This window comes from Dama dama, chromosome 13, assembly GCF_033118175.1.
Source record: "Dama dama isolate Ldn47 chromosome 13, ASM3311817v1, whole genome shotgun sequence".
In the NCBI taxonomy this organism is placed as follows: domain Eukaryota; kingdom Metazoa; phylum Chordata; class Mammalia; order Artiodactyla; family Cervidae; genus Dama; species Dama dama.
In genome coordinates, this window is record NC_083693.1 from 67,863,540 (window position 1) to 67,888,200 (window position 24,661).

The 24,661-nt window shown below is 46.4% G+C and overlaps 1 protein-coding gene across 1 annotated transcript in view; it reads left to right on the top strand.

The window, feature by feature from the left end:
• The first annotated feature begins 20,726 nt into the window (after positions 1–20,726).
• Positions 20,727–24,661, top strand: part of C13H14orf132 (chromosome 13 C14orf132 homolog) — a 52,674-nt gene continuing 48,739 nt past the window's right edge. The window contains exon 1 of the mRNA XM_061159125.1: positions 20,727–21,257. Coding sequence (XP_061015108.1) covers positions 20,727–21,257 — 531 coding nt within the window. The remainder of the gene's footprint in view (positions 21,258–24,661) is intronic.

Genomic DNA, 24,661 nt, shown 5'->3' on the forward strand with positions numbered 1-24,661 from the left:
TTTTCCCTGGTAGTTCCAGAGAATGTGTTTGCTTGACTCTCATTAAAATAGTGGTAAAGAACCAACCTGCCAATGCAGGAGACATAAGATACTCGGGTTAGATCCCTGGGTTGGGAAGATCCCTAGAGGAGGAAATTTCAACCCACTCCAGTATTCTTGCCTGGAGAATCCCATGGACAGAGGAGCCTGGTGGGCTGTAGTTCACAGGGTCTCAAAGAGTCGGACATGACTGAAGCAATGTAGAATAGCACGTTCAAATAGCATGTGTGTGTGTGTTAATCACTCCATTGTGTCCAGCTCTTTGTGACCCCATGGACTATAGCCTACCAAGCTTCTCTGTCCATGGGATTTTCCAGGCAAGAATACTGGAGTGGATTGCCATTCCATTCTCCAGAGGATCTTCCTGACCCAGGGATCGAACCCTGGTCTCCTGCATTGCAGCAGATTCTTTACCGTTTGAGCTAAAGGAAAGTCCCTTCGAAAAGTTTGTCTATCCCTAATAGAGTATGGACTGTAATCACTGATCATCCACGTCTGTGTCAAGGGAAAGTAATCTCGAGGGTAAAAAAATTGGGAGGTGAAGGAGGTGTCGACTTGGTCTAATCCTTCTTTGAGAAGGTCTATTCCACAAGCTAAAAACAGGTTGTTGAAAGCAAAAAAAGGAAAGGGTGGATGTTGGGCAAATAAAATAATAGATGTCAACTGCATCCTGCTCTTTGACTACTCAGTTCCACATAGCATCCCTTCAAAAATGCCTCTACTTAATAAAATACAACAAAACCATGTAAAACCAAACACTGCCTTCTCCCACCCGCCCAAAATAGAGACAACTTAAAGGCATGTCTGTATCCAAATTCGCAACCATGATCCCTGGGTGAATTTCATTCATCTGGACTGGATCTGAGTATAGTTTCTAGAGGTGCAGCAGCCTGTGGCTGAATGATAAATTAACTCCCTCACATAACACATCACTTATTCAACATTGGAGAGAGGAGGAGAAAAGTAAAAACAAAAATCACTTTAAGAAAACAAGGTAAGGAGAGACAAAATAAGACTCTCACTGTCATGGTATAATAGCAAGGACTGGATAGCAAGCAATGGATAATAGCAAGGACTAACTGCTGGATATGGATGAGCTCCTTGGCCAGTCATTTGGGGCTGACCTGCTTCTACCACCTAGGAAAACGTGAAAGTGAAGGCGCTCCGTTGTGTCTGACTCCATGGAATTCTCCAGGCCAGAATAGTGAGTAGGCCAGAGTGGGTGACTTCCCTGGTGGCTCAGATGGTAAAGGGTTTGCCTACAATGCCGGAGACCCGGGTTTGATCCCTAGGTTGGGAAGATCTCCTGGAGAGGGAAATGGCAACCCACTCCAGTATTCTTGCCTGGAGAATTCCATGGACGGAGGAGGCTGGTAGGCTACAGTCCATGGGGTCGCAAAGAGTCAAGCGTGACTGAAGCGAATTATGGTGCACACATGCACACATTCACACAAACATACACACACACACAGGTGAGCGACTTCACTCACTCACTTCACAAAGTGGGTAGCCTCTCTCTCCTCCAGGGGACCTCCCCAACCCATGGATGAAACCTGGGTCTTCCGCATTGCAGACGGATTCTTTACCAGCTGAGCCACAAGGGAAGCCCAAGAATACTGGAGTGGGTAACCTATCCCTTCTTCAGCAGATCTTCCTAACCCAGGAATCAAACCAGAGTCTCCTGCATTGCAGGTGGATTCTTTACCAGCTGAGCTATGAGAGAAGCCAACCTGAGCAGAACCCCCTCGTATCTTACCTTCCCTGCTGGATCATGACGGATGCTCCTTGGGAATATATGTCCTTGGCAATCTAATTTCTGTTGGTGTAGGTACAAGGCTTCATGATTCCCTTGAGGGTTGAGCAACTCAGGCTTTTATTTTCCCAAGATTGGAGTTTCTCTAGAAATTCAGTGACATTACAATCTCATTAAGATTCTAGTCAACTCAATAGCAAAAAAAAAAAAAAAAACCACCCAAAACAACAACAAAACAATCTGATTTTAAAATGCTTGGAAGATCTGAATAGACATTTTTCCAAAGAAGGTATATAGATGGCCAACAGGTACATGGAAAAGTGCTCACTAATCACCAGGGGAATGCAAATCAAAATCACCATGTGATATCACCTCACACTTGTCAGTATGGTTTTTATAAAAAAAGACAAGAAATAACAAGCATTGGCTAGAGTGTAGAGAAAAAGGAACCCTTGTGCATTATCGGTGGGAATGTAAATTGGTACAGCCACTATGGAAAACCGTAAGCAGGCTCTTCAAAAAATTAAAAGCAGAACAATTATATGGCCCTGCAATTCCACTTTGGGTATATATCTAAAGAAAATGAGAATACATACTCGAAAAAACATATGCATCCATATGTTCATTGCACCATTATTTACAACCTGAGGCATGGAAGCAACCTAAGGTGTCCACAGATGGATAAATGGATAAGGAAAATGTGGTATACAGATGAATACTTTTCATTGATTAAAAAAAGAAGGAAAATTTGTCTTTTGCAATAGCATGAATGGACCCTGAAGTCACTATGTGAAGTGACATAAATCAGACTGAGAAAGACAAATACCATATGATCTCACTTATATGTGAAATCTAAAAAACAAAAAAAAAAAGAAAACAAACTCCCCAAACTCATAGATTTGAACAACAAAGTAGTGGTTGGCAAGAGTGAAGGGACTCAATAAGTACAGACTTATAAAATAAATAAGTCATGAGAATATAATGTACAACATGTGACTACGGTTAATAATACTGCATTTTATAATTGAAAGTTATTAAGAGACTAGAGCTTAAATGTTCTCAACACAAGAAAAACAATTCCATTGCAATATGAGATGATTGATATTAACTAGTTGTATTGTGTCAATCCTTTTGCAATGTATATAAATATCAAATCATGATACTGTATACCTGAGACTGATATAACACGCTATATCAATTATATTGTAATTTAAAAATATCCTATTTGTTTCAGGACAACTTTTTGGACCAGCATCCAGAGTCAGAACTCTGCTTGAAGTGGGGTGGGAGTGGGGAGGTCCTTAAATGGAGGCCATGACTTGGGGAAATTCTACAGATTAGAAACAAGCCACCCTCCATTCTCAGTATAGCCCATTTTAGCCAGGTAACCTTGCCAACAGAGCCTAGGCAGATAGGTGTGCCCACTAGCTCTGTACAATGGCTGAATCCCAGGGCCATCTTCTTATCCCAGGGCAAGGCTCATCCTTGTCAGTGGCATGCGGACGACACAAGGATGGTACTTGGGAGGGATCAGGGGAGGAGGGCGGGTGTCACGCTTTTCTAGGATTCCTACATGGCTTGCTCTATTCCTTTCCCCCAAATGAACTTCCTTTGGAGGCAGACCTGGCTTTTCTAATCCTCTAGCAGCCACGTATGGATGTGAGAGTTGGACCATAAAGAAGGTTGAGCACCGAAGAATTCATGCTTTTGAATTGTGGTGCTGGAGAAAACTCTTGAGAGTCCCTTGGACTGCAAGGAGATCAAACCAGTCAATCCTAAAGGAAATCAACCCTGAATATTCATTGGAAGGACTGATGCTGAAGTGGAAGCTCCAATACTTTGGCCACCTGATAAGAAGAACCAACTCCTTGGAAAAGACCCTGATGCTGGGAAAGATTGAGGGCAGGAGGAGAAGGGGGTGACAGAGAATGAGATGGTTGGATGGCATCACTGACTCAATGGACATGAGTTTGAGCAAACTCCAGGAGATAGTGAAGGACAGGGAAGCCTGACTTGCTGCAGTCCATGGGGTCACAAAAAGTCAGACACAACTGAGCAACTGAAGAATAACAACAACGATGACGGGGGAGCTCACCGGACTCAGTCAACTTGGATTAAGGACTGCAGGCAGAATAAACCTCTTTTGTGTGCTAAGTCACTTCAGTTGTGTCTGCCTCTTTGTGACCCTACAGACTGAAGCCTGCCAGACTCCTCTGTCCTCAGGATTCTCCAGGCAAGAGTACTGGAGTGGGTGGCCTTGCCCTCCTCCAGGGGATCTTCCCAACCCAGGGACTGAGCCCACATCTCTTATGTCTCTTGCATTGGCAGGTGGGTTCTTTACCACTAGAGCCACTTGGGACACCACAAACTTCTTTTAGGGAAATCAGATTTTATTCTCACTAATCATTTGAATGTGCTAGTTCATCAAAGTTCATCTCTTTGTTGTAAGAACTTACTGAAATCCACAAGAAGCAGCCAACATGCTCTAGTATCCTATTCTCCTAAAATCCAGCACCTGCAGGCACATGGCCCCAGTCCCAAGACAGGCACGTGGCTCTCAGCCAGTTGGTCATGGGGCTGCCAGCTTCCCTTCTTATTCCACATCATTCCCCATTTAGTTGATCCCTCGTTTTTGGCTCCGTCGCAACATCCCACTTCTGGTGCCAATTTCAATATTGAGTCAGATATTTCTGTTTCAGGGGATAGAACTCCGGTTTATTTTCTCCAGGGACTGAAAAGTCCAGAGGTAGATGTGCCTTCAGGCACCATTGGATCCAGGTGCTCAAATGATGATATTGGGAAATTTCTCTCTTCGTCTCTCAGCTCTGCTTCCCTATGGGTTGGCTTTGGTAGGAAGATGGCTATTAGCAACTGCAGAGTCACATTCTACCAGTTTAGTGACCTCACCAAAAGACAGCTTCTCTTTCCAGTTAAAATTCCAAGGATAACGCTGCCTGAGCCAACTTGGGATTCCACGTCCTCCTCTGAATCAGATTCCTTCATAGTGGAAGTAGGAACGGCTCCAGCTGAGTCACATGGATAGAGAGCTGAGACTAGGGGCTGTCCAAGGACACCTGGACACTGTCACCAGAGGAAGGAGAAGGGATGATGGCAAGGGACAGAGAACACACATGCACTGTAAGTTTCCAGACTTAAAGGCAGCTATTTCAGAAAAAAACAAAGAAAAAAGGAATGGACAGTTCTGAGACACCTACTGTGTGTCTTTCATCTGCTTATTTTTCCTACATTGATTTTGAACACCTGTTGTTATAAATAATAATAGCTAATCCTTGTTATGAACCTTTTATTATTTGAATTTATTCTTTTTTACTGGAGTGTAATTGCTTTACAAGGCTGTGTTAATTTCTGCTGTACAAAAGTGAACCAGCTGTAAGTATACAAATATCCCCTCCCTTTTCAGCCTCCCTCCCACCCCCTCATCCCACCCTTCTAACATCTAATTCTTGTATAACATCTGTGGTTTTCCAGGGTTCACCCTTAAATCATTCAAATCTCACAGTTCTAGAAGGTAAGTACTATAATTATATCCCCATTTTACAAAACTGGAGCAAATGATTTAGTTAGTTATAAAGCTGGGTATCTGGATTAATTTCCTAAGGGTGCTGTCACAAAGAACCCCAAACTGGGTGGCTTAAAACAGCAGAAATTTATTCTGTTCGTTCTAGAAGCTGAAAGTCTGACATCACGGCATCAGGAGGGCCCTGTTCCCTTGAGACTCTGGAGAGAGCACTTCCTTGTCTCTTCCTGGCTCGTGGTGTGGTTGGCAATCCCTGTCTTTCCCTGGCTTGTAGTTGCCCCCCTCCAGTCTCTGCCCTCATCACCACGTGACCATCCTCTTCCTATGTGTTTCTCTGTGTCTCTTCTCCTCTCCTTATAAAGACACCAATCCCATTGGATTAGGGCCCAGTGACCTTATTTTAATGTAAAACATCTTCAAGACTCTACTTTCAAGTAAAGTCACATTATAGGTACTGGGGGTTAAACTTCAGCCTACCTTTGAAAGAGACACCTTTCAACCCACAACGGCCTCCAAGCCAGGCCTGGCTCCCAAGTCCCTGCTCTCTCCAGCTTCAGGTCCAGGACACAGCTCCTGGGGTCACAGCGGTGGGGAAGACGGATGTGTACATCTCAGGGGCTTTGCAGTGTAGGGAGACACGGTCAGTGTGGTGATCAGTGAGGGTGCTCATGAGGTTGATCACCGAAAGTCAGCACTGCCCTGGCAGGGGCAGGTTCCTGGGGGAGCAGATGAGAGCATGTGGCCGTGAGGGATCATGAGGACGCAGGCAGGAGGGCAGGGACGGGAAGGGAGGAGTGTGTTCCAGGCAGAAGGAGATGCTGGGCAGAGACGCAAGAGAGAGGGGATGAGGCTTGTTTGGATCTGGCAGAAGAGTTCAGCGTGGACAGGACAGAGATGTCAAGGCAGGAAGCTGGAAGAGAAAGCTGAAGAAGCTGGGGGCAGGAGTGGGAGGGTGGGGGAGCCAGGGTGAGGAGCCCACGCTCTGTCTCCAGCACCACCAGGAGCCGTGGGAGCACAAGGGTGGGGTTCCAACGGAGCAATTGATGGAATCTTTGAAATGTTTGGAAATTGATGGAATCTTCACTGTCCTGTGAAGTTGGTGATAGTAAGATTTCACCTTCCAGTACAGGGCACCCGGGTTCTATCCCTGGTTGGGAGCTAAGATGCCACATGCCTCTAGGCCAAAAAAACAAAACATAAAACAGAAGCAGTATTGTGAAAAATTCAATAAAGACTTTAAAAATGGTCCACAATCAAATTAAAAAAAAAACAACCCATTTTATACAAGGTAGAAATCAAGGTTCTCAGAGATCAAGTGAGCTAGAAGAAGGTGGCCGGGTTCTGAGTCCCTTCGTTGCTCATTTGCTAAGTCGTGCCCGACTCTTTGTGACCCCATGGACTGCAGCACACCAGGCTTCCCTGTCCATCACCAACTCCCAGAGCTTGCTCAAACTCATGTCCATCGAGTCGGTGATGCCATCCAACCATCTCATCTTCAGTTCTTCCCTTCTCCTCCTGCCCTCAATCTTTCCCATCATTAGGGTCTTTTCCAGTGAGTCTTCTCGTCCCATCAGGTGGCCAAAATATTGGAGCTTCAGCTTCAGCATCAGTCCTTCCAATGAATATTGAGGGTTGATTTCCTTTAGGATTGATTGCTTTGATCTCCTTGCTGTCCAGGGACTCTCCAGAGTCTTCTCCAGCACCACAGTGAAAGCATCAGTTCTTCAGTGCTCAGCCTTCTTTATGGTCCAACTCTCACATCCGTGATTTTGGATGTGATACTGATTTTTCTGTGATACCCAGGATCACATAACTTTGACTATATCAACATTTGTCCCTAGGAAGTCCCCTAGGGACCCTTGCACTCCTGAGACTTGGGATATGAGGCAGTGACAGGGGACAGATCAACAGGCCAGAGGCTGAGTTCAACTCCTGCCCTTCTGCTCATTAGCTCCTGACTTGAGGGAAGTTGCAGGTCTCTGAACATGCAGACGCATGGCCCTGGCAGGGCTGCTATTGAAAGTGGCCAAGAGGTGGGCACGAAAGGATTTGGGAAATCAGCGTGCAGGACAACCAGAGCTGCCTGGCGACCACGGGATGACTATCACCAGTGTCATCATTACTGCAGTTGTTACAGGCAGACCAGTGGACGTGGCTGACCTGGGCAGGCAGAGCCGGAGGAGGAAGGCCCTCCCGGCGTCATAGCCCTGCCACCCTCCCCAGCAGACCTGCACAGGAAACACCCCCAACTGTTTCCCCCTGATGCCATCAGTGCTTTAATTAAAATGAGTTCATCAGACTCTGGAGGAGCAGCCAACAAAAGAACCAAAAATAGCAATTACCTTCTGGGGACCAGGCCTGAAGCCTTGGAAGTTTCCTATGAAAAGAAGCAAGTGTGGGTGGTGGTGGAAGAATTCAGCTGGGTGTTTGGGGAGAGGGACATAATTTCCTTAGTGTATGGGAGATGCAGGCAGGTGGGCGTGGATTTCTGGGGGCAGGGGGGAACATGGGTTTTCTGAAGCTGAGCCATCCACACCCCAGCTCCCTGTCAAGGTCCCTGGTCTGACCAGCATGGAGCAGGCTGTTATCTTTCCCAGATCATGAAACGCCTCTCTGCTTTTCTGCTTGGGAAACAGGAGAATGATTTAAAACTGTCCCCTGGCTGGCGCACTTTGTCTCCTTTCCTGCCTATGTGTGTGTTAGTCGTTCAATTGTGCCCTACTTTTTGTGACCCGATGGACTGTAGCCCTCCAGGCTCCTCTGTCCATGGGATTCTCCAGGCAAGAATACTGGAGAGAGTTGCTATGCCCTCCTCCAGGGGATCTTCCCAACCCAGGGATGGAACCCAGGTCTCCCGCACTGCAGACAGATTCTTTACTGAGCCACTAGGGAAGCCCCCTTTTCTGCCTGCCTTCCTCAAACCAGCCCATCCCTGAAGGCCACAAAGCTGACCCAGATCCCTCCAGCCTTCTACACTCCACCCAAGCATCACAGGTGAGCTTTTTGCTGTGAACTGTCTGCAAGTTCCATTTAAGAGAAATATAATGCAATCCACAAACAACTTAAAATTTAAAAGGCCACAATGCAAGCAACTTAAATATTTCTAGTAGCACACGCACACACACACACACACAAAATCCACAAGAAACAGGTGAAATTGATTTTAATAATATAGCCCAATGTATTTGTGTGCAAAGTCACTTCAGTCATTTCCGACTCTTTGTGACCCTATGGACTGTGTGGCCCACCAGGCTCCTCTGGGGATTCTCCAGGCAAGAATACCGGAGTGGGTTGCCATGCCCTCATCCACGGAATCTTCCCAACCCAGGGATCGAACCCGTGTCTCTTATGTCTCCTGCATTGCCAGGAGAGTTCTTCACCACTAGCGCTGCCTGAGAAGCCCCAGTATAGCATAAAACAGCCACAATATTGTCATTTCAACATGTAATCAATATAAAAATCATTACTTTTTTTAATACTAAGTCCCCCAAATGCTGTATTTTATACTTATAGCTCAGTTCATATTGGCCATATTTTAAATGTTTAGTAGCCACACGTGGTCAGTAGCTACCATATTAGATAGTGCAAGTCTGTACTGTGTTCCCCTGGGTGATGGTCTTGACTCCATTTACGGACTTGGTACATTTTCCTCCCGTGGAACTATGGCCCAGTGAGGCTGTGGTTCACCCCTCCAGGGAGCCTTGCATAGACCTGGCTCTTGGTAGGAACTTAGGAATTGTTTGAGAGTGAGTGACCAAATGTAGGAAAGTCTCTCTGCTTTTGTATTAAGAAGTGATGCTGGGGGAATTCCCTGGCTGTCCAGGGGTTAGGACTTGGCACTTTCACAGCTGCGACCCCTGGTTCAATCTCTGATCGGGAACAAAAATTCTGCAAGCTGCAAGGAAGGACAAAAAAAAACCCCAACGAAACAAAACAAAAAATAAAACCAGAAGTGATGCTAGGAGAGTGTTGCTAGTGGGCCTCTAGCTCTCTGTGGAGTGGCCATGGCCCAGGAATCCAGCTCCGGGTTTTCCTTCTGTGCCGTAGGAGCCCCTGGCAGCTGAGCTTCTAGTGTCTGGTGTCTGGCCATCACTCATTTTATATATCGGCCCTGATGTATGTGCATGGGCAAAGGAAAGCAGGTGAGAGGATATGGGGAGACATTCTACTTCCTACCTCCTCCTCCTAAATTTCATCCATTCATTTATTCAACCATAAGTGCTTATTAGTGCATTAGTTTGTTCATCTGGGAAACATTCCCAAAGCACTTTGTTTAAGCCAGGCGATTGCTAGGTGCTGGTGCATTTTGTGAATAAGTAAGAAACCATTCTTCCTCTCTCTCCTCCTCTGTCATCCCCTGGAGTACTTGTTCTAGCAGAACATGTGTTTAATTAGAATAAACATAAGCAAACGCACCATCTCTGTATCAAACCAACACTCTCCCCTCTCCCCATGGACTTGAACTAACTTTCCTTCCCTCCTTCCGTGGACAGCACACCTACTGTCTGCAGGTTCGGTGCTAGGCACTCCTTCCATGATCTCAATCAGCACCCCACTTTTAGAGAGGAAAAGACTCTGGCTCAGAGGAACCTGGCCGGCCACAGTCCACGGGGTCGCAAGAGTCAGACACCACGTAGTGACTTAGTCGCTAGTGACTATGTCAGCAGCCTCAGGTGTGCCTGAGGTGGTAAAGAACCTGCCTGCTAATGCAGGGGGCTTAAGAGACATGGTTTCAACCCCTGAGTCTGGGAGATCCCCTGGGGGAGGGCAAGGCAACCCACTCCAGCCTTCTTGCCTGGAGAATCCCATGGGCAAAGGAGCCTGGCAGGCCATATTCTATAGGGTCGTAAAGAGTGGGACACGACTGAAGTAACTTGGCACCCACACACATAAAACAGGGAACTAATGATAAGCTACTGTCTAGCACAGGGAACTCAACTTGATGCTCCGTGGTGAATTAGATGGGAAGGAAATCCAAGAAAAGAGGAGATACATGTAAACATGTAGCCCAATCACTTGGCAGCACAGCAGAAACTAACATAACATTGTAAAGCATCGATACTCTAATAAACATTTTTTAAATAATAAAAATAAATAAAGAGGTGGGTCCTGGGCCATCTTCACCCCTGTGATGCGCTGTAAATAATTTATCAGGTGGCTTAGTGAGAAGCTCATGAATTCTTAAATCGTTTGTAAAGGCCTCCCAGAAAAAACGGCATCTGCTCCAGGGTCTCCTGGCACCCTCCCACTCCATCTGGGTCCCAGATGAAGCAAAATGACAGCGTCAGTTTTCCTGCTGTGGCCTTCAAGTTGAGAGTCTTTTAAGGAACGGAATGTTCCTCCCCCATGGGATCCCAAGTTCTCTGTGCTCATGAATTATGCATTCAGTACTTGGCAGAACAGCAGTCAGGAGACTATCCCTGGAGCCCAAATCCTCTAAGTGTTCTGTGCAAAGACTCATCCCCTAGCCTTATTCCCATGCCAAGCTTCCAGGACCAAGAGCAGGCAGGTGGCCTGAGGCTCAGGACTAGCAGAGCCCATGGTAGACTGCCTCTCTAAGCAAGTTGTTGTTCAGCTTCTAAGTAGTGTCCAACTCTTTGCAACATGGACTGCAGCACGCCAGGCTCCCCTGTCCTTCACCATCTTCTGAAGCTTGCTCAGACTCATGTCCATTGAGTTGCTGATGCCATCCAACCATCTCATCCTCTGTCATCCTCTTCTCCTCCTACCTTCAATCTTTCCCAGCATCAGAGTCTTTTCCAGTAAGTCAGCTCTTTGAATCAGGTGGCCAAAGTATTGGAGCTTCTGCTTCAGCATCAGTCCTTCCAATGAATATTCAGGACTGATTTCCTTTAGGATGGACTGGTTTGATCTCCTTGCTATCCAAGGGGCTCTCAAGAGTCTTCTTCAACACCACAGTTTGAAATCATCAATTCTTCAGTGCTCAGCCTTCTTTAAGGTCCAACTTTCACATCTGTACATGACTACTGGAAAAACCATAGCTTTAACTATATGGACCTTTGCTAGCAAAGTGATGTCTCTGCTTTTTAATATGCTGTCTAGGTTTGTCATAACTTTTCTTTCAAGGAGAAGAAATTTTTTTAATTTTGTGACTGCAGTCACCATCTGCAGTGATTTTGGGGCCCAAGAAAATAAAATCTATCACTGTTTCCACTTTTTCTCCATCTATTTGCCATGAAGTAATGCAAATGAATGCATTCAAAAAGGGAGAAATGCTATAAGGGAAAAGAGCTGTTTTTATTTTAAGGATGAGTTACTTAAGGTTGGAAGGGCTTCCCAGAGGAGTTGATTTTTGAAATGAAACCTGAACCATCAAAAGAAAGATCTGGAGAAAAAGAGTTCCAAGCAGAAGGAATAGCAAAGGCTATGTCTAGGAAATGTACTCGGTGTGTTGCTGAGACAGAAATACAAAAAGGCTTGTGTGGCCAGAGCACAATGAAAAAGAGGGTTGGTGGGTCGAGACTGAAATGCAAGGAAGAGAGGACTGAAGACAACTCCTGCATCTACTAGGGGGCCTTTGGGGGAATTAGCAAAGGCACACCTCTCTTGGGACAGATGAGGCCTCTAACCCATGCACAGGATTCCACAAGAGAAATATGACTGGGTTTTAACCCCACCTGCCTCTCTGCTTGGCACTCTTGTGCAGTGTGCAACATGCAGAACAGTACATGGAGGACCTGGGTAGAGCCATCACCTGCTTGTGATGGAGCCCTGTGGAAATCAGAGCTCAGTGCTGGCCAGGTTAAATCTGAGATGCCATTAGCCACCCAGGGGGCTTCCCTGATAGCTCAGTTGGTAAAGAATTCGCCTGCAATGCAGGAGACCCCTATTCAATTCCCGTGTCAGGAAGATCGACTAGAAAAGGGATAGGCTACCCAGTCCAGCATCCTTGGGCTTCCCTTGCAGATTAGCTGGTAAAGAATCCACCTGCAATGAGGGAGACCTGGGTTCAATCACTGGGTTGGGAAGATCCTCTGGAGAAGGAAGAGGCTACCCACTCCAGTATTCTGGACTGGAGAATTCTATGGATAGAGGACCGGGCAGGCTACAGTCCACAGGATTGCAGAGTTGGACACGACTGCATGACTAACTTTCAACTTTCAGAGGTTGTGGAACAGACAGTTGGAGGGGCCCATCTGGAGCTCGGACAGAAGTCTGGGAGTCCTCACTGGATCATTATAAGCCTGGATGTATTCGCCCAGGGAGAGCTATAGCGTGTTACTTCTAACATGCAGATCTACCTGCAGGGTGCCTAAACAGTGGGTGAGGCCAGCAAACTGCCTAGGAATTAAAATTTAAGGAGACCAACTTAAGGTCCCACAAGTACAAAGCTGGCACTTTGTACTTGCCACTTTCAATTTTGTGTCTTCTTTAATCTAATCCTGGTCTGGGGTAATCCAACAGAGAAAGGATAGTTGGTGGTGCTGGCACAAATGAAAATTCATTTGGGAACGAAATAAAAAAGATCCTCAACCTTTATTTCATACCATAGGTAAAAACAGAAACTAGATTATAGATCTAAACACAAAAGCTTTAACTATAAAACCTTTGGCGGTGGAGGCGGGGGGCGGGGAATGGAGAAAATCTTCATGACCTTGAAATAGGCAAAGATTTCTTAAATAGGGCACAAAAAATATAAACCATAATTGAGAAAAAAAAAAAAAAAAAGACCAAGTGGATTTTATCAAAACTCAGAATTTTCCTTTGAAAAACAGCATTAAGAAAATTTAACAAATCACAGGCTGGGAGAAACCATGTGTAGTACATATGTCTGACATAGGACTTGTACCCGAAACACATAAGGAACTCTTACAATTCAGTAGTAAAAAAACTCAGTGGACATGAGTTTGAGCAAGCTCCCAGAGACAGTGAAGGATGGGAGGCCTGGCGCACTGCAGTCCATGGGGTCGCAAAGAGACAGACACGACTTACCGACTGAACAATGACAACAGTAAAAAGACAACTGATTCAATTTTTTAAAGCAGAGATTAGAATAGACCCTTCATAAAAGAAAATGTACAAATGGCCAGTAACAAGCAAGTAAGAGAGGTTCAACATTATTGAGGAAATTCAAATTTAGACTGTAATAAAGTACCACTTTATATCTGGTAGAACAGCTTAAGTTAAAAATGATGAAAATATCAAGTATCATGACTTCCCTGGTGGTCCAGTGGCTAAGATTCCCAATGCAGAGGGCCTAAAGTTTGATCCCTGGTCAGGGAACTAGATCCCACATGCCACAACTAAGTGTTCCCATGCCACAGCTAAAGATCCTGCATGCCACAACAAAGATCGAAGACCCTGTGTGTCTCAACTAAGACCCAGTGCTGCCAAATAAATAAAGAAATAAAAATAATTTATTTTTTTTATTTATAAAAATAAAAAATACTTTCTTTAGAAAAGAAAATACCAAGTGATGGTGACAATATGAAGCAACTGGAATTCTCATACACTACTGGTGGGAACAAAGACGTGTGAAACACTTGGTAAAACAGTTTGGCAGCTAATTATAAACATACAACTAAGCAGTTCCAGTCTCAGGTTTTTACCCAAGAAAATGAAAACAAAATGTCTATACAGTGACTTGTGCACAATTGTTCACAGGTGCTTTATTCATAACAGCTCACAGCTCAGCCAAGAAAAATGGATAAACAAGCTGGGGTACATCCATACATAAGATGCTTTTGAGCAAAAAATGGAACTACCAATACATGCAACACTATGGGTGAGTCTCAGAAACACTACACTTAACGAAGGAAGTCCAACAAAGAAAAGAGTACAATCTGTGAGATACCATCTGTAGAAAAATCTAGAACAGACAAATCTGACCTGCAATTATGGAAACGTGATCAGTGTTTGCCTGAGGCTGGAGTTGGGGGCTGGGGGTTAACCGCAAAGAGACAAGAGGGAACTTTTAGGGGGAAGGGGAATGTTCTGCTTCTTGATCATAGTTCTGGTTACACGGGTGTGTATCAAGATTCATCAACCTGTGTATATAAATCAACTTTCATGTAAGTTACACATCAATAGAGTGTCTTAAAAACACTTCTATAAGCCTGACTTAAAAGTTCAGGCTTTTCAACCTATAGATTCAATGCAATCCCTATCAAGCTACCAACAGTATTTTTCACAGAACTAGAACAAATAATCTCACAATTTGTATGTAAATACAAAAAACGTCAAATAGCCAAAGCAATCTTGAGAAAGAAGAATGGAACTGGAGGAATCAACCTGCCTGACTTCAGGCTCTACTACAAAGCCACAGTCATCAAGACAGTATGGTACTGGCACAAAGACAGAAATATAGATCAATGGAACAGAATAGAAAGCCCAGAGATAAATCCATGAACCTATGGACACCTTATCTTCGACAAAGGAGGCAAGGATATACAGTGGAAAAAAGACAACCTCTTTAACAAGTGGTGCTGGGAAAACTGGTCAACCACTTGTAAAAGAATGAAACTAGAACACTTTCTAACACCATACACAAAAATAAACTCAAAATGGATTAAAGATCTAAATGTAAGAACAGAAACTATAAAACTCCTAGAGGAGAACATAGGCAAAACACTCTCCGACATAAATCACAGCAAGATCCTCTATGACCCACCTCCCAGAATATTGGAAATAAAAGCAAAACTAAACAAATGGGACCTAATGAAACCTAAAAGGTTTTGCACAACAAAGGAAACTATAAGCAAGGTGAAAACACAGCCTTCAGAATGGGAGAAAATAACAGCAAATGAAGAAACAGACGAAGAATTAATCTCAAAAATATACAAGCAACTCCTGCAGCTCAATTCCAGAAAAATAAATGACCCAATCAAAAAATGGGCCAAAGATCTAAACAGACATTTCTCCAAAAAAGACATACAGATGGCTAACAAACACATGAAAAGATGCTCAACATCACTCATCATCAGAGAAATGCAAATCAAAACCACAACGAGGTACCATTACACGCCACTCAGAATGGCTGCTATCCAAAAGTCTACAAGCAATAAATGCTGGAGAGGGTGTGGAGAAAAGGGAACCCTCTTACACTGTTGGTGGGAATGCAAACCTGTACAGCCGCTATGGAGAACAGTGTGGAGATTTCTTAAAAAACTGGAAATAGAACTGCCATATGACCCAGCAATCCCACTTCTGGGCATACACACCAAGGAAACCAGATCTGAAAGAGACACGTGTACCCCAATGTTCATCGCAGCACTGTTTATAATAGCCAGGACATGGAAGCAACCTACATACCCATCAGCAGATGAATGGATAAAAAAGATGTGGTACATATACACAACAGAATATTACTCCGCCATTAAAAAAAAATACATTTGAATCAGTTCTAATGAGATGGATGAAACCGGAGCCCATTATACCGAGTGAAGTAAGCCAGAAAGATAAACATCAATACAGCATACTAACACATATATATGGAATTTAGAAAGATGGTAATGATAACCCTATATGCAAGACAGAAGAAGAGACACAGATGTACAGAACAGACTTTTGGACTCTATGGGAGAAGGCGAAGGTGGGATGATCTGAGAGAACAGCATCAAAACATGTATATTATCAAGTGTGAAACAGATCACCAGTCCAGGTTGGATGCATGAGACAAGTGCTCAGGGCTGGTGCACTGGGATGACCCAGAGGGATGGGATGGGGAGGGAGGCGGGAGGGGGGTTCAGGATGGGGAATACATGTAAATCCATGGCTGATTTATGTCAATGTATGGCAAAAACCACTACAATATTTTTTTTGTTGTTATGTTTCAGTTGACTTTATTTATTTATTTTTTTTGAGTAGCAAAGTTATTAAATGCATTTTATTTTTTTTTAATTTTTATTATTATTATTATTATTATTTTTTTCCAGTGGGTTTTGTCATACATTGATATGAATCAGCCATGGATTTACATGTATTCCCAATCCCGATCCCCCCTCCCACCTCCCTCTCCACCCGATTCCTCTGGGTCTTCCCAGTGCACCAGGCCGGAGCACTTGTCTCGTGCATCCCACCTGGGCTGGTGATCTGTTTCACCATAGATAGTACACATGCTGTTCTTTTGAAATATCCCACCCTCACATTCTCCCACAGAGTTCAAAAGTCTGTTCTGTATTTCTGTGTCTCTTTTTCTGTTCTGCATATAGGGTTATCGTTATCACCTTTCTAAATTCCATATACATGTGTCAGTATGCTGTAATGTTCTTTATCTTTCTGGCTTACTTCACTCTGTATAAGGGGCTCCAGCTTCATCCATCTCATTAGGACTGGTTCAAATGAATTCTTTTTAATGGCTGAGTAATATTCCATGGTGTATATGTACCACAGCTTCCTTATCCATTCATCTGTTGATGGGCATCTAGGTTGCTTCCATGTCCTGGCTATTATAAACAGTGCTGCGATGAACATTGGGGTCCACATGTCTCTTTCAGATCTGGTTTCCTCGGTGTGTATGCCCAGAAGTGGGATTGCTGGGTCATATGGCAGTTCTATTTCCAGTTTTTTAAGAAATCTCCACACTGTTTTCCATAGCGGCTGTACAGGTTTGCATTCCCACCAACAGTGTAAGAGGGTTCCCTTTTCTCCACACCCTCCAGCATTTATTGCTTGTAGACTTTTGGATAGCAGCCATCCTGACTGGCGTGTAATGGTACCTCATTGTGGAAAAACCACTACAATATAGTAAAGTAATTAGCCTCCAACTAATAAAAATAAATGAAAAAAAAAAAGTTCAGGCTTTTGCTGACAACCCATCCTCTGATCATCCATGGCACTATGAGTGTGGTAACAGAAGAATATATTCTTTCGTCAAAGGACATGGTGACTAAGTAGTTCTGTTCTCCTCCAGGATATGGTGGGTGTTAAAAATGGTCACAAGAGGGCTCCCTTGGTGGTCCACTGGTAAAGAATCCACCTGGCAATGCAGGGGACATGGATGCAATCCCTGGTCCCGGAAGATCCCACATGCCATAAGGCAACTAAGCCCCTGTGTTACAACTACTGCGCCTGTGTTCTGGAGCCTGAAAACCACGACTACTGAGTCTGCCCACCACACCTCCTGAAGCCCCCCTGTTCTAGAGCCCGTGCTCCACAACAAGAGAAGCCACCGCAATGAGAGGCCTGCACACTGCAATGAGAGAAAGACCACACAGAGCAACGAAGACCAGGCGCAGCCAAATATAATAGCTAATAAATAAAATAAATAATAAAAAAATACAAAATGGATGCAAGATTGGTGGGTCCATGCCTGCCCTTTTGGTTAGAAGTGAAGGGACTAGGGCCCAGAGAGCAGGAGAGACTCATCCGAGGAGACACGCTTGATGTAGGTATGGACTACAGAGTGTCCTATCTCTCTTTTTCTGCAGAGCTGAGTCCTGGGAGAGGTCTGTGTTCCCCTGAGCAAGGCCACGCCTACAGGTAACTGCACAAACCTTTTGTCTGTAGAGCATCTTCTAGATGACCCGCCAGTCCAAGTATTACCTAAAGAGTATGTGGATCTGGCTGCTCACTGCTCAAAAGCCAATAAACAGGCCAGGCTGGTGGAAAGGAAAGTTTGTTTTATTTCAAATGCCAGCAACTAGGGGAGGGGGAGGGTGGCAGACATCTGTCCAAAGGCCAACTCCCCTCCACCTGGCAACCAATGGGGTAAGAGCTCTTATAGACAGAGTGCAGGGGGCGGGCTATATTCAGAAATAGCACAGTCATCTCTGACAGTCATCATCAAAATGGTCATTGGTGGTCTGAACAGCATCATCTTGGTTGTTTTAGGTACAGTTAATCACCAGTTCCAGGGTCTGTTTTTACCCCATTTCTCTGAGGCCAATTCTGAGAACTGTGGCAGTTCGTGTCCTGAGTACAGTTTGGTCAACATGTAGTTAATTTCTCCACCTGGAGTTTTAGTATCTATAAGACAGCTCACAGGATATGGCTCAGAATATTATCTATAGCCCTTGAGAAAGAACTAAAGGTCCTTGACTGTGCTTAATGACTACATTATTATTATTAATCTCTTTTGGATGTTTTCCTTTGTTTTCCCATTTCTCACTTCTCTTGATTAAATTTATTCTTTGACTAAAGTTTTCCACAGACATAAGGCAGTCAGAGGACATGGTATGGAGGGGCAAGGACCATAGGGTCCTGTTCTGATCACAAGCACACCGTCATCATGGACAGTGAGGGTACAGGATCGTGAACCCCACTTTTCAGCTGGCACCACCTCATGCTGCTCTCCCCACCTTCATCATTGCTTTGCTCGCCTCCTGGGGCCCTCAGGAGAACATGGAAACAAGGATGTCTGCTCTCAGCACTCTTACTGGACCTAGATGTCTGGTCAGGGCTATGAGGCAAAAAGCATAGAAATAAAGAACAAACAGATCAGAAAGGAATAAATAAAATGGTTCCTATTTGCAGATGACATAATTGTCTACACAGAAAATCCCAAGAAATGTATACATAAAAAAATTTCAAGAACTAATAAGTTCTAGGCTCTAGGATACAAGACAAACATAAAAAATCAATGATATCTTTATATATTAGCAATGAACATGTGAACAATAAAATTAAAAGTACAATACCTAAAAATTTACAATCACTAAAAAAAGAAAAGAAAAGGAAGAAATGTTTAGACGTGCATTTAACAAACACATCCAGGCTTTGTATGCTGTAAACTACACAACATTGGTGAAAAAAATCAAAGAAGGTCTAAATAAATGGAGACACAAAATGTCTCCATGGACTGGAAACCTCAACATAGTAAAGATGTAATTGCCCCAAAATCTGATAGAGAATAATGTTTAATCAGCTATCTCAGCATCCTATGGCCCGGGGAAGTTGACAACTGTGGTCAGAATAGCATTACTGTAGGGATAGACAGGGAAGCCCGGCATGCTATAGCCCATGGGGTTGCATGCAAAGAGTCAGACTGAACAACAACAAAAGAACTAGAACAGACAACCCATAAAAACGCCCACACCTGGACGGAAACTTGCCAAACTCGGTGTCACTGATCATCACCAATCGAAAAAGGCTGGACTTGTTCATAAAAGGGATGGGGTAACAGATTATTAATATGGGAAAGGTGAAATTGCTGCCTTAACTCAGACCAAAAACTAATCAGTAAGAAAAGGGCTAAAATATGAAAACACAAAATTAAAAACTAGAGTATCTCTATGGCTTCCAGTTGGGAAGGCATTTCTTCCACAAGGGTCAACTCTAAAGTTAAATATTAATAAACTCAATTAAAACGAAGAACTGTTCTGGGGTCTCTTCTTATAAGGGTCTCTTCTTATAATCCCATTATGAGAGCTCCACCCTCATGACCAAGCGACCTCATTACTTCTCCCTCACCTCCAAATACTATCAGATTGGGGATTAGAGTGAATTTTGATGGCACGTAAACATTGTCAGTGGATCTTCCCTGTAGCTCAGATGGTTAAGAATCTGCCTGCAATGAAGAAGACCCAGGTTTGATCCCTGGGTCTGAAAGATCCTCTGGAGAAGGGAATGGCAATCCACTCCAGTATTCTTGCCTGGAGAAGCCCATGGACAGAGGAGCCTGGCAGGCTACAGTCCATGGGGTCGCAAAGAGTCGGACACGACTGAGCGACTAACACTACTGCTACTGAGCATTGTCAGTAAGGTCCTGGTTCCATCCCCTTGCTAAGCTGTGGTCTGTTCTGCTGCCACCCGGGGTGGGGCGGGGGGAGTTGGGGGTTGGGGGGTAGGTGTTGGGAGGGTAGGAGGGGAGGCTTGCTCCTTGCATGACCTTCTCCTGGCCAGCTGCGCAGGCAGCTGGACCAGAAGCAGCCCCAGCAGCAAGGACTCAGCACAGGTAACACACAGCCTATTCCCTGCCAGGGAGCCCTCTGAGAAGGACAAAACTCCCACCTGCTCGTCTGTGGCCCAGCCACCAGGTCAGGGTATCACACAGACACGCTCACACCGGCGATTAGCCCCTTCTGGCATCTCTGCCATCGTCCTCATCTGAGCTACGGTGTCTGCTCAGTTTGGGATATTGTTGAAGGTAAGGAAAGATAGAGCCGTAAGCTCTCAGTTGTGCAAGCTGCACACTGCAATTCCAGAAGGCATCATTCACAGCTGAGTCTCCGTTCTGCTATTAGCCACGTTGAAGCTCACATTTATTGAACACACTATGTCCCAGATACATGGTCTCACTAAATTCTCGGCTTCTGTTTTCTTCCTTTTACAGACGATGAAACCCAGGCTCAGAGAGCCACTCCCTTGCCCAAACGGCAAAAGCAGAGCTAGGATTTAAACCTCCTACTGCCCAGCTTCAGGGTCCCCAGAACACCGGACTGTGAGCACAGGGTTGGCACAAAAATCTGTTAACCCTGACCCTGGCAGGCCAGACCCATGAAAGCCCTGCTGGCCGCCCCTGGGGCCTGGGCGCCACAGCACGGGGCAGGGCGCCCACGGCGCTGGACTCGATTCAGGACTGGCTCTTGTAAGGACCAGACACGCGACCTCGGGCCTCAGCAGGTCCCTGCGTCCACTACTCCGCACCCCTCCCCGCAGGGAAGCGAGTGGGAGCGCTCCAGGGGTTCCGCCGAGCCCCGCCCTCGGGGGCGGGGCTGGGAGCGGTCACGGGGAGGGGCGTCCAGTTCCCCCGCCCAGTCCGAGCCCCGCCCCGCCCCCAGGCTCCAGGCCCCCCACCCGCCCTCTGCCAGCCGAGAGCCCAGAGCCGGAGCAGGGCGCCGCGCGGGCTCGGTACCGGCCGCCACCGCCAGCTGCCGAGGGTGCCGCGCGGTTTCAGGAACCCCTGCTCGCTGCGTGGCCTTCTCCGGCCAGCTGTGCGGGCGGCTGGACAGCGGCGGCAGCGACAGCGAGGACTCGAGCGCGGGCGGCAGTCGCGACACCATGGATCTGTCTTTTATGGCCGCCCAGGTAAGGGGGCGCCTTCCAAGCGCGCCTCGGGCCGCCAAGTTTGAGCAGGTTCGGGGCCACGGTCTCGCCCTCTCCTCCGGGGCTGGGCGCGCCGGGAGGGGTAAGGCCAGGAGGTGGCGCCCGCCGGCGATCCGAGTCCCGGTCCTTTGTCCGGAGCTGGCATCGCCACCTGGTGCGCGCGTCTGGGGCGGCGAGCGCGGCTCCCGGGGGTGGGGCCGGCCTGAGCTCCCCGCGCCGACCTGAGCTCGGGGTCTGGGCAGTGGTCCCCTCCCGGCCCACCCCCCACCTGCGGGGTCCCCCTTCCGTTGCCCCAGAGCCCGTCAAGGCGAGGCAGCCCCAGATCCGTGCGAGCCCGGGTTGGGCAGGCAACCTGGCTTTTCCCCATTCTGTTTCTTAACGAGGCGCCGGGTAATCTGCCACTTGCTTTGACCTCACTTTTCTCGCCTTTGATGGAGACCGCAGACCCGAGGAAGGCGGCGAGACCCGCTTTGTGACCCGCCAGGCTCCGGAGCTCAGAGCGCAGCAGCGGCTCTATCCTTGTTTTGCTTCGTGCTGAGTCTGTAGCGATTGTTCTTCCCTTGGCACAGAACAGGTTCCCAGTGGCAGACAAAACAGATGACCTCTCATCGCTTGGTTTTGCTCCAGGAGAATCCCCCGGAGCCCTGATCCTGGAGTGATCTTGTCGTTTGGTGCCCTAACTCTGGAGCCAGAACAAAGGCAAACGCCTGCTTTCCAGAGCTGTCTGTGGCCTTTCAGAGATGCAGTCTGGCTCTCGGGAAGGTTCACCGCTTTTGGGTTGGGGGATTAAGTCCCCACGAGTTCAGACCTTGCACCTTCTGCCAGGATGGTTACGTTGAGAGTCCAGTGGCAGGAAGGACCCTCAGATTCCCTCTGTCCCCTGGCTGTGTGGCAGGAGCCCTCCTGGCTGCTGTTTACTCTTCCAGGGAATGGTGTTTCAGAGGATACCTCCCATTCCCCCCCAAACTTCGCCCTGGTGGAGGCCTCTTTAAAAAGTAACTGCACAGTCTAGGCCATGGGGACAGTGAGTCCCCAGTGCAGGCGAGAATGGTGCAGAATTCCCCAAGTTGGCTTAAGGGAACCCAGATTCCAGCTCTTGGCAGCCTCTTTACAGGTTTTCCATAATGCTAATTGCTTTCATGAGCCATGCTGGTCTTTTTTTGCCTAATTTTCTCTTATTTCTAAACGCATGTTTAGAAATATTGTCTCATGGACATCATTTTAGGCAGTGGTGATGGTAGCTGCGTGGTGGCTGAGGAGACGTCACCAAATTTATTTCTACAGAGGAGAGGGGCTCACACAATGTCTACCTCTGCCTTCCCCCTCTGGTGGTTTAGTTCCTAAGTGGTGTTCGACTCTTGCGACCTCATGGACTGTAGCCTCCAGGCTCCTCTGTCCGTGGGATTTTCCAGGCAAGAATACTGGAGTGGGTCGCCATTTCCTCCTCTAGGGGATCTTCCAGACCCCGGGATCAAACCTTGGGATTGAACACAAGTCTCCTGCACTGCAGGCAGATTCTTTACCCACTGATCCCCTCTAGAGCCCACCAAACAGCTGACGTTGCCATGGTTACAGGATAAATTGATTACTGCTAACCCTAGGACTGGCTGAAGCTTCAGGAGTTGCTATGGTAACTTGACAAAATAAACTAGGGCTTTTCAACACCCATAGGCAGAGCCTGCTGAGAGGTTGAGGTCTGTTTTTTTCTTTTTTGTTTACAATTCATGTTTAATGTGGTCAGTTTATTTCTGTGGACAGATGTTTGGGCATTGATTACATGCTCAGTCCTGGGCTAGCTGCAAGGACAGAAACATGAAGTGCCATCAAATGTGGAAAGACGTTTACTGAGACCTGCTCTGTGCCAGACATGGACACTTGCATACTTGATTACAGTAAATTCTAACACGTCTGACAAGTCTGTGATGTTGGTATTATTATCCCCATTTTAGAGATCAGGATACCACACTTAAGTGAAATGAAACAATTTCATTTAAAAAACATTTAAAAAACAGTTTCATTGGGTTAGCAGTAACCCAGGACACACTATTAGCAGGAGGAACATGGGTTTCAAACCTGGCTCTGAGGATTTGCAAAGCTGCTAGGTTTTCCACCTTATTGCTTCCCCCTGAGAAAGACACAAAATAAGGGACCAGGCGGACATATTTAAAGATGGCTCATCTCTTCTCCAAGCATCCCAGGTAGCTCAGTGGTAAAGAACTCACCTGCCAATGCAGGAAGCATAAGAGACACAGGTTCGATCCCTGGGTCAGGAAGATCCCCTCGAGAAGGGCATGGCCACCTGCTCCAGTATTCTTACCTGGAAAACCCCATGGACAGAGGAAGCCTGGCAAGCTATAGTCCATGGGCTCTCAAAAGAGTTGGACATGACTTAGCGACTAAACAACACTGAGTGCGTGCTCAGCACAAGCTGTGGGTGTGCAGTGACCACCAGGTGCGTGTGACCAAGCTGCTGTCCCCACACGGCGGCAGGGGGCAGTTGGACAGAGACACGTGAATGCTTCCATCCACTTGTTCGGCTAATGCTGAGTGCTGGCCTTAGGCCAAGCTCCGTGTCAGGCACTGGGACAGGGATGCTGGGGGACAGTTGCATAGGATGTACATTTTGTTTCTGGACGCTTGGAGAGCAGTGGAGAATGACAGACCAGGCCATTCCTAGAAAGGGTGACCAAAATGCCTGGCATATAGTAGAGCCTCTGTAAGCATCTGTGAGATGATTGGATGAGGGTAAAACAAGATGTGTGTACTGGAAAAGACAATCAGAGGAAAAGACAGTGAATTTGAGGTATCACATGCCCCTGCCCGAACACCTGCTCATCAGTTCTTGAGGCTGGAGGTCCTGATGGATGAGAACTAGAGGCAGATTCCCCCTGATGGGCCTGGGAATAAAGGTATTTTAAACAGAGAGGCACGGAACTTCCCTGGTGGTTCAGTGGTTAGGAGCTGGCACTTTCACTGCCATGGGCCAGGGTTCAATCCCTGGTCAGGGAGCTAAGATCCTGAAAGCCATGTGGTGTGACCAAAAAAAAGGCAGAGAGGCATGGAGGTAGGAAAGCCGGAATGTATTCACAGAATCCTCCAGGAAGCTGGAGGGTAGCTGACACTGTAGAATTGGGAGAGAGAGGCCAGGACCTGGTGGTAGAAGGTACTCACTGCCTGGGATGAGAAGTTCACACTGAAGCAGGAGACAATGGGACCCATTGTAGGTGACTGAGCGCAAACGGTTTCTAACTGAAGCAGCACCGTGGGAAGACCTCAGCCTCAGCAGAGCCCAGAAGCTGGAGGGATGGATGGAGTAGAAAGCGCACACCTGTTTGATTCACTGATGGAGTAGAAGAAACCACATCCTTGTGACTCCAAACCCCAAG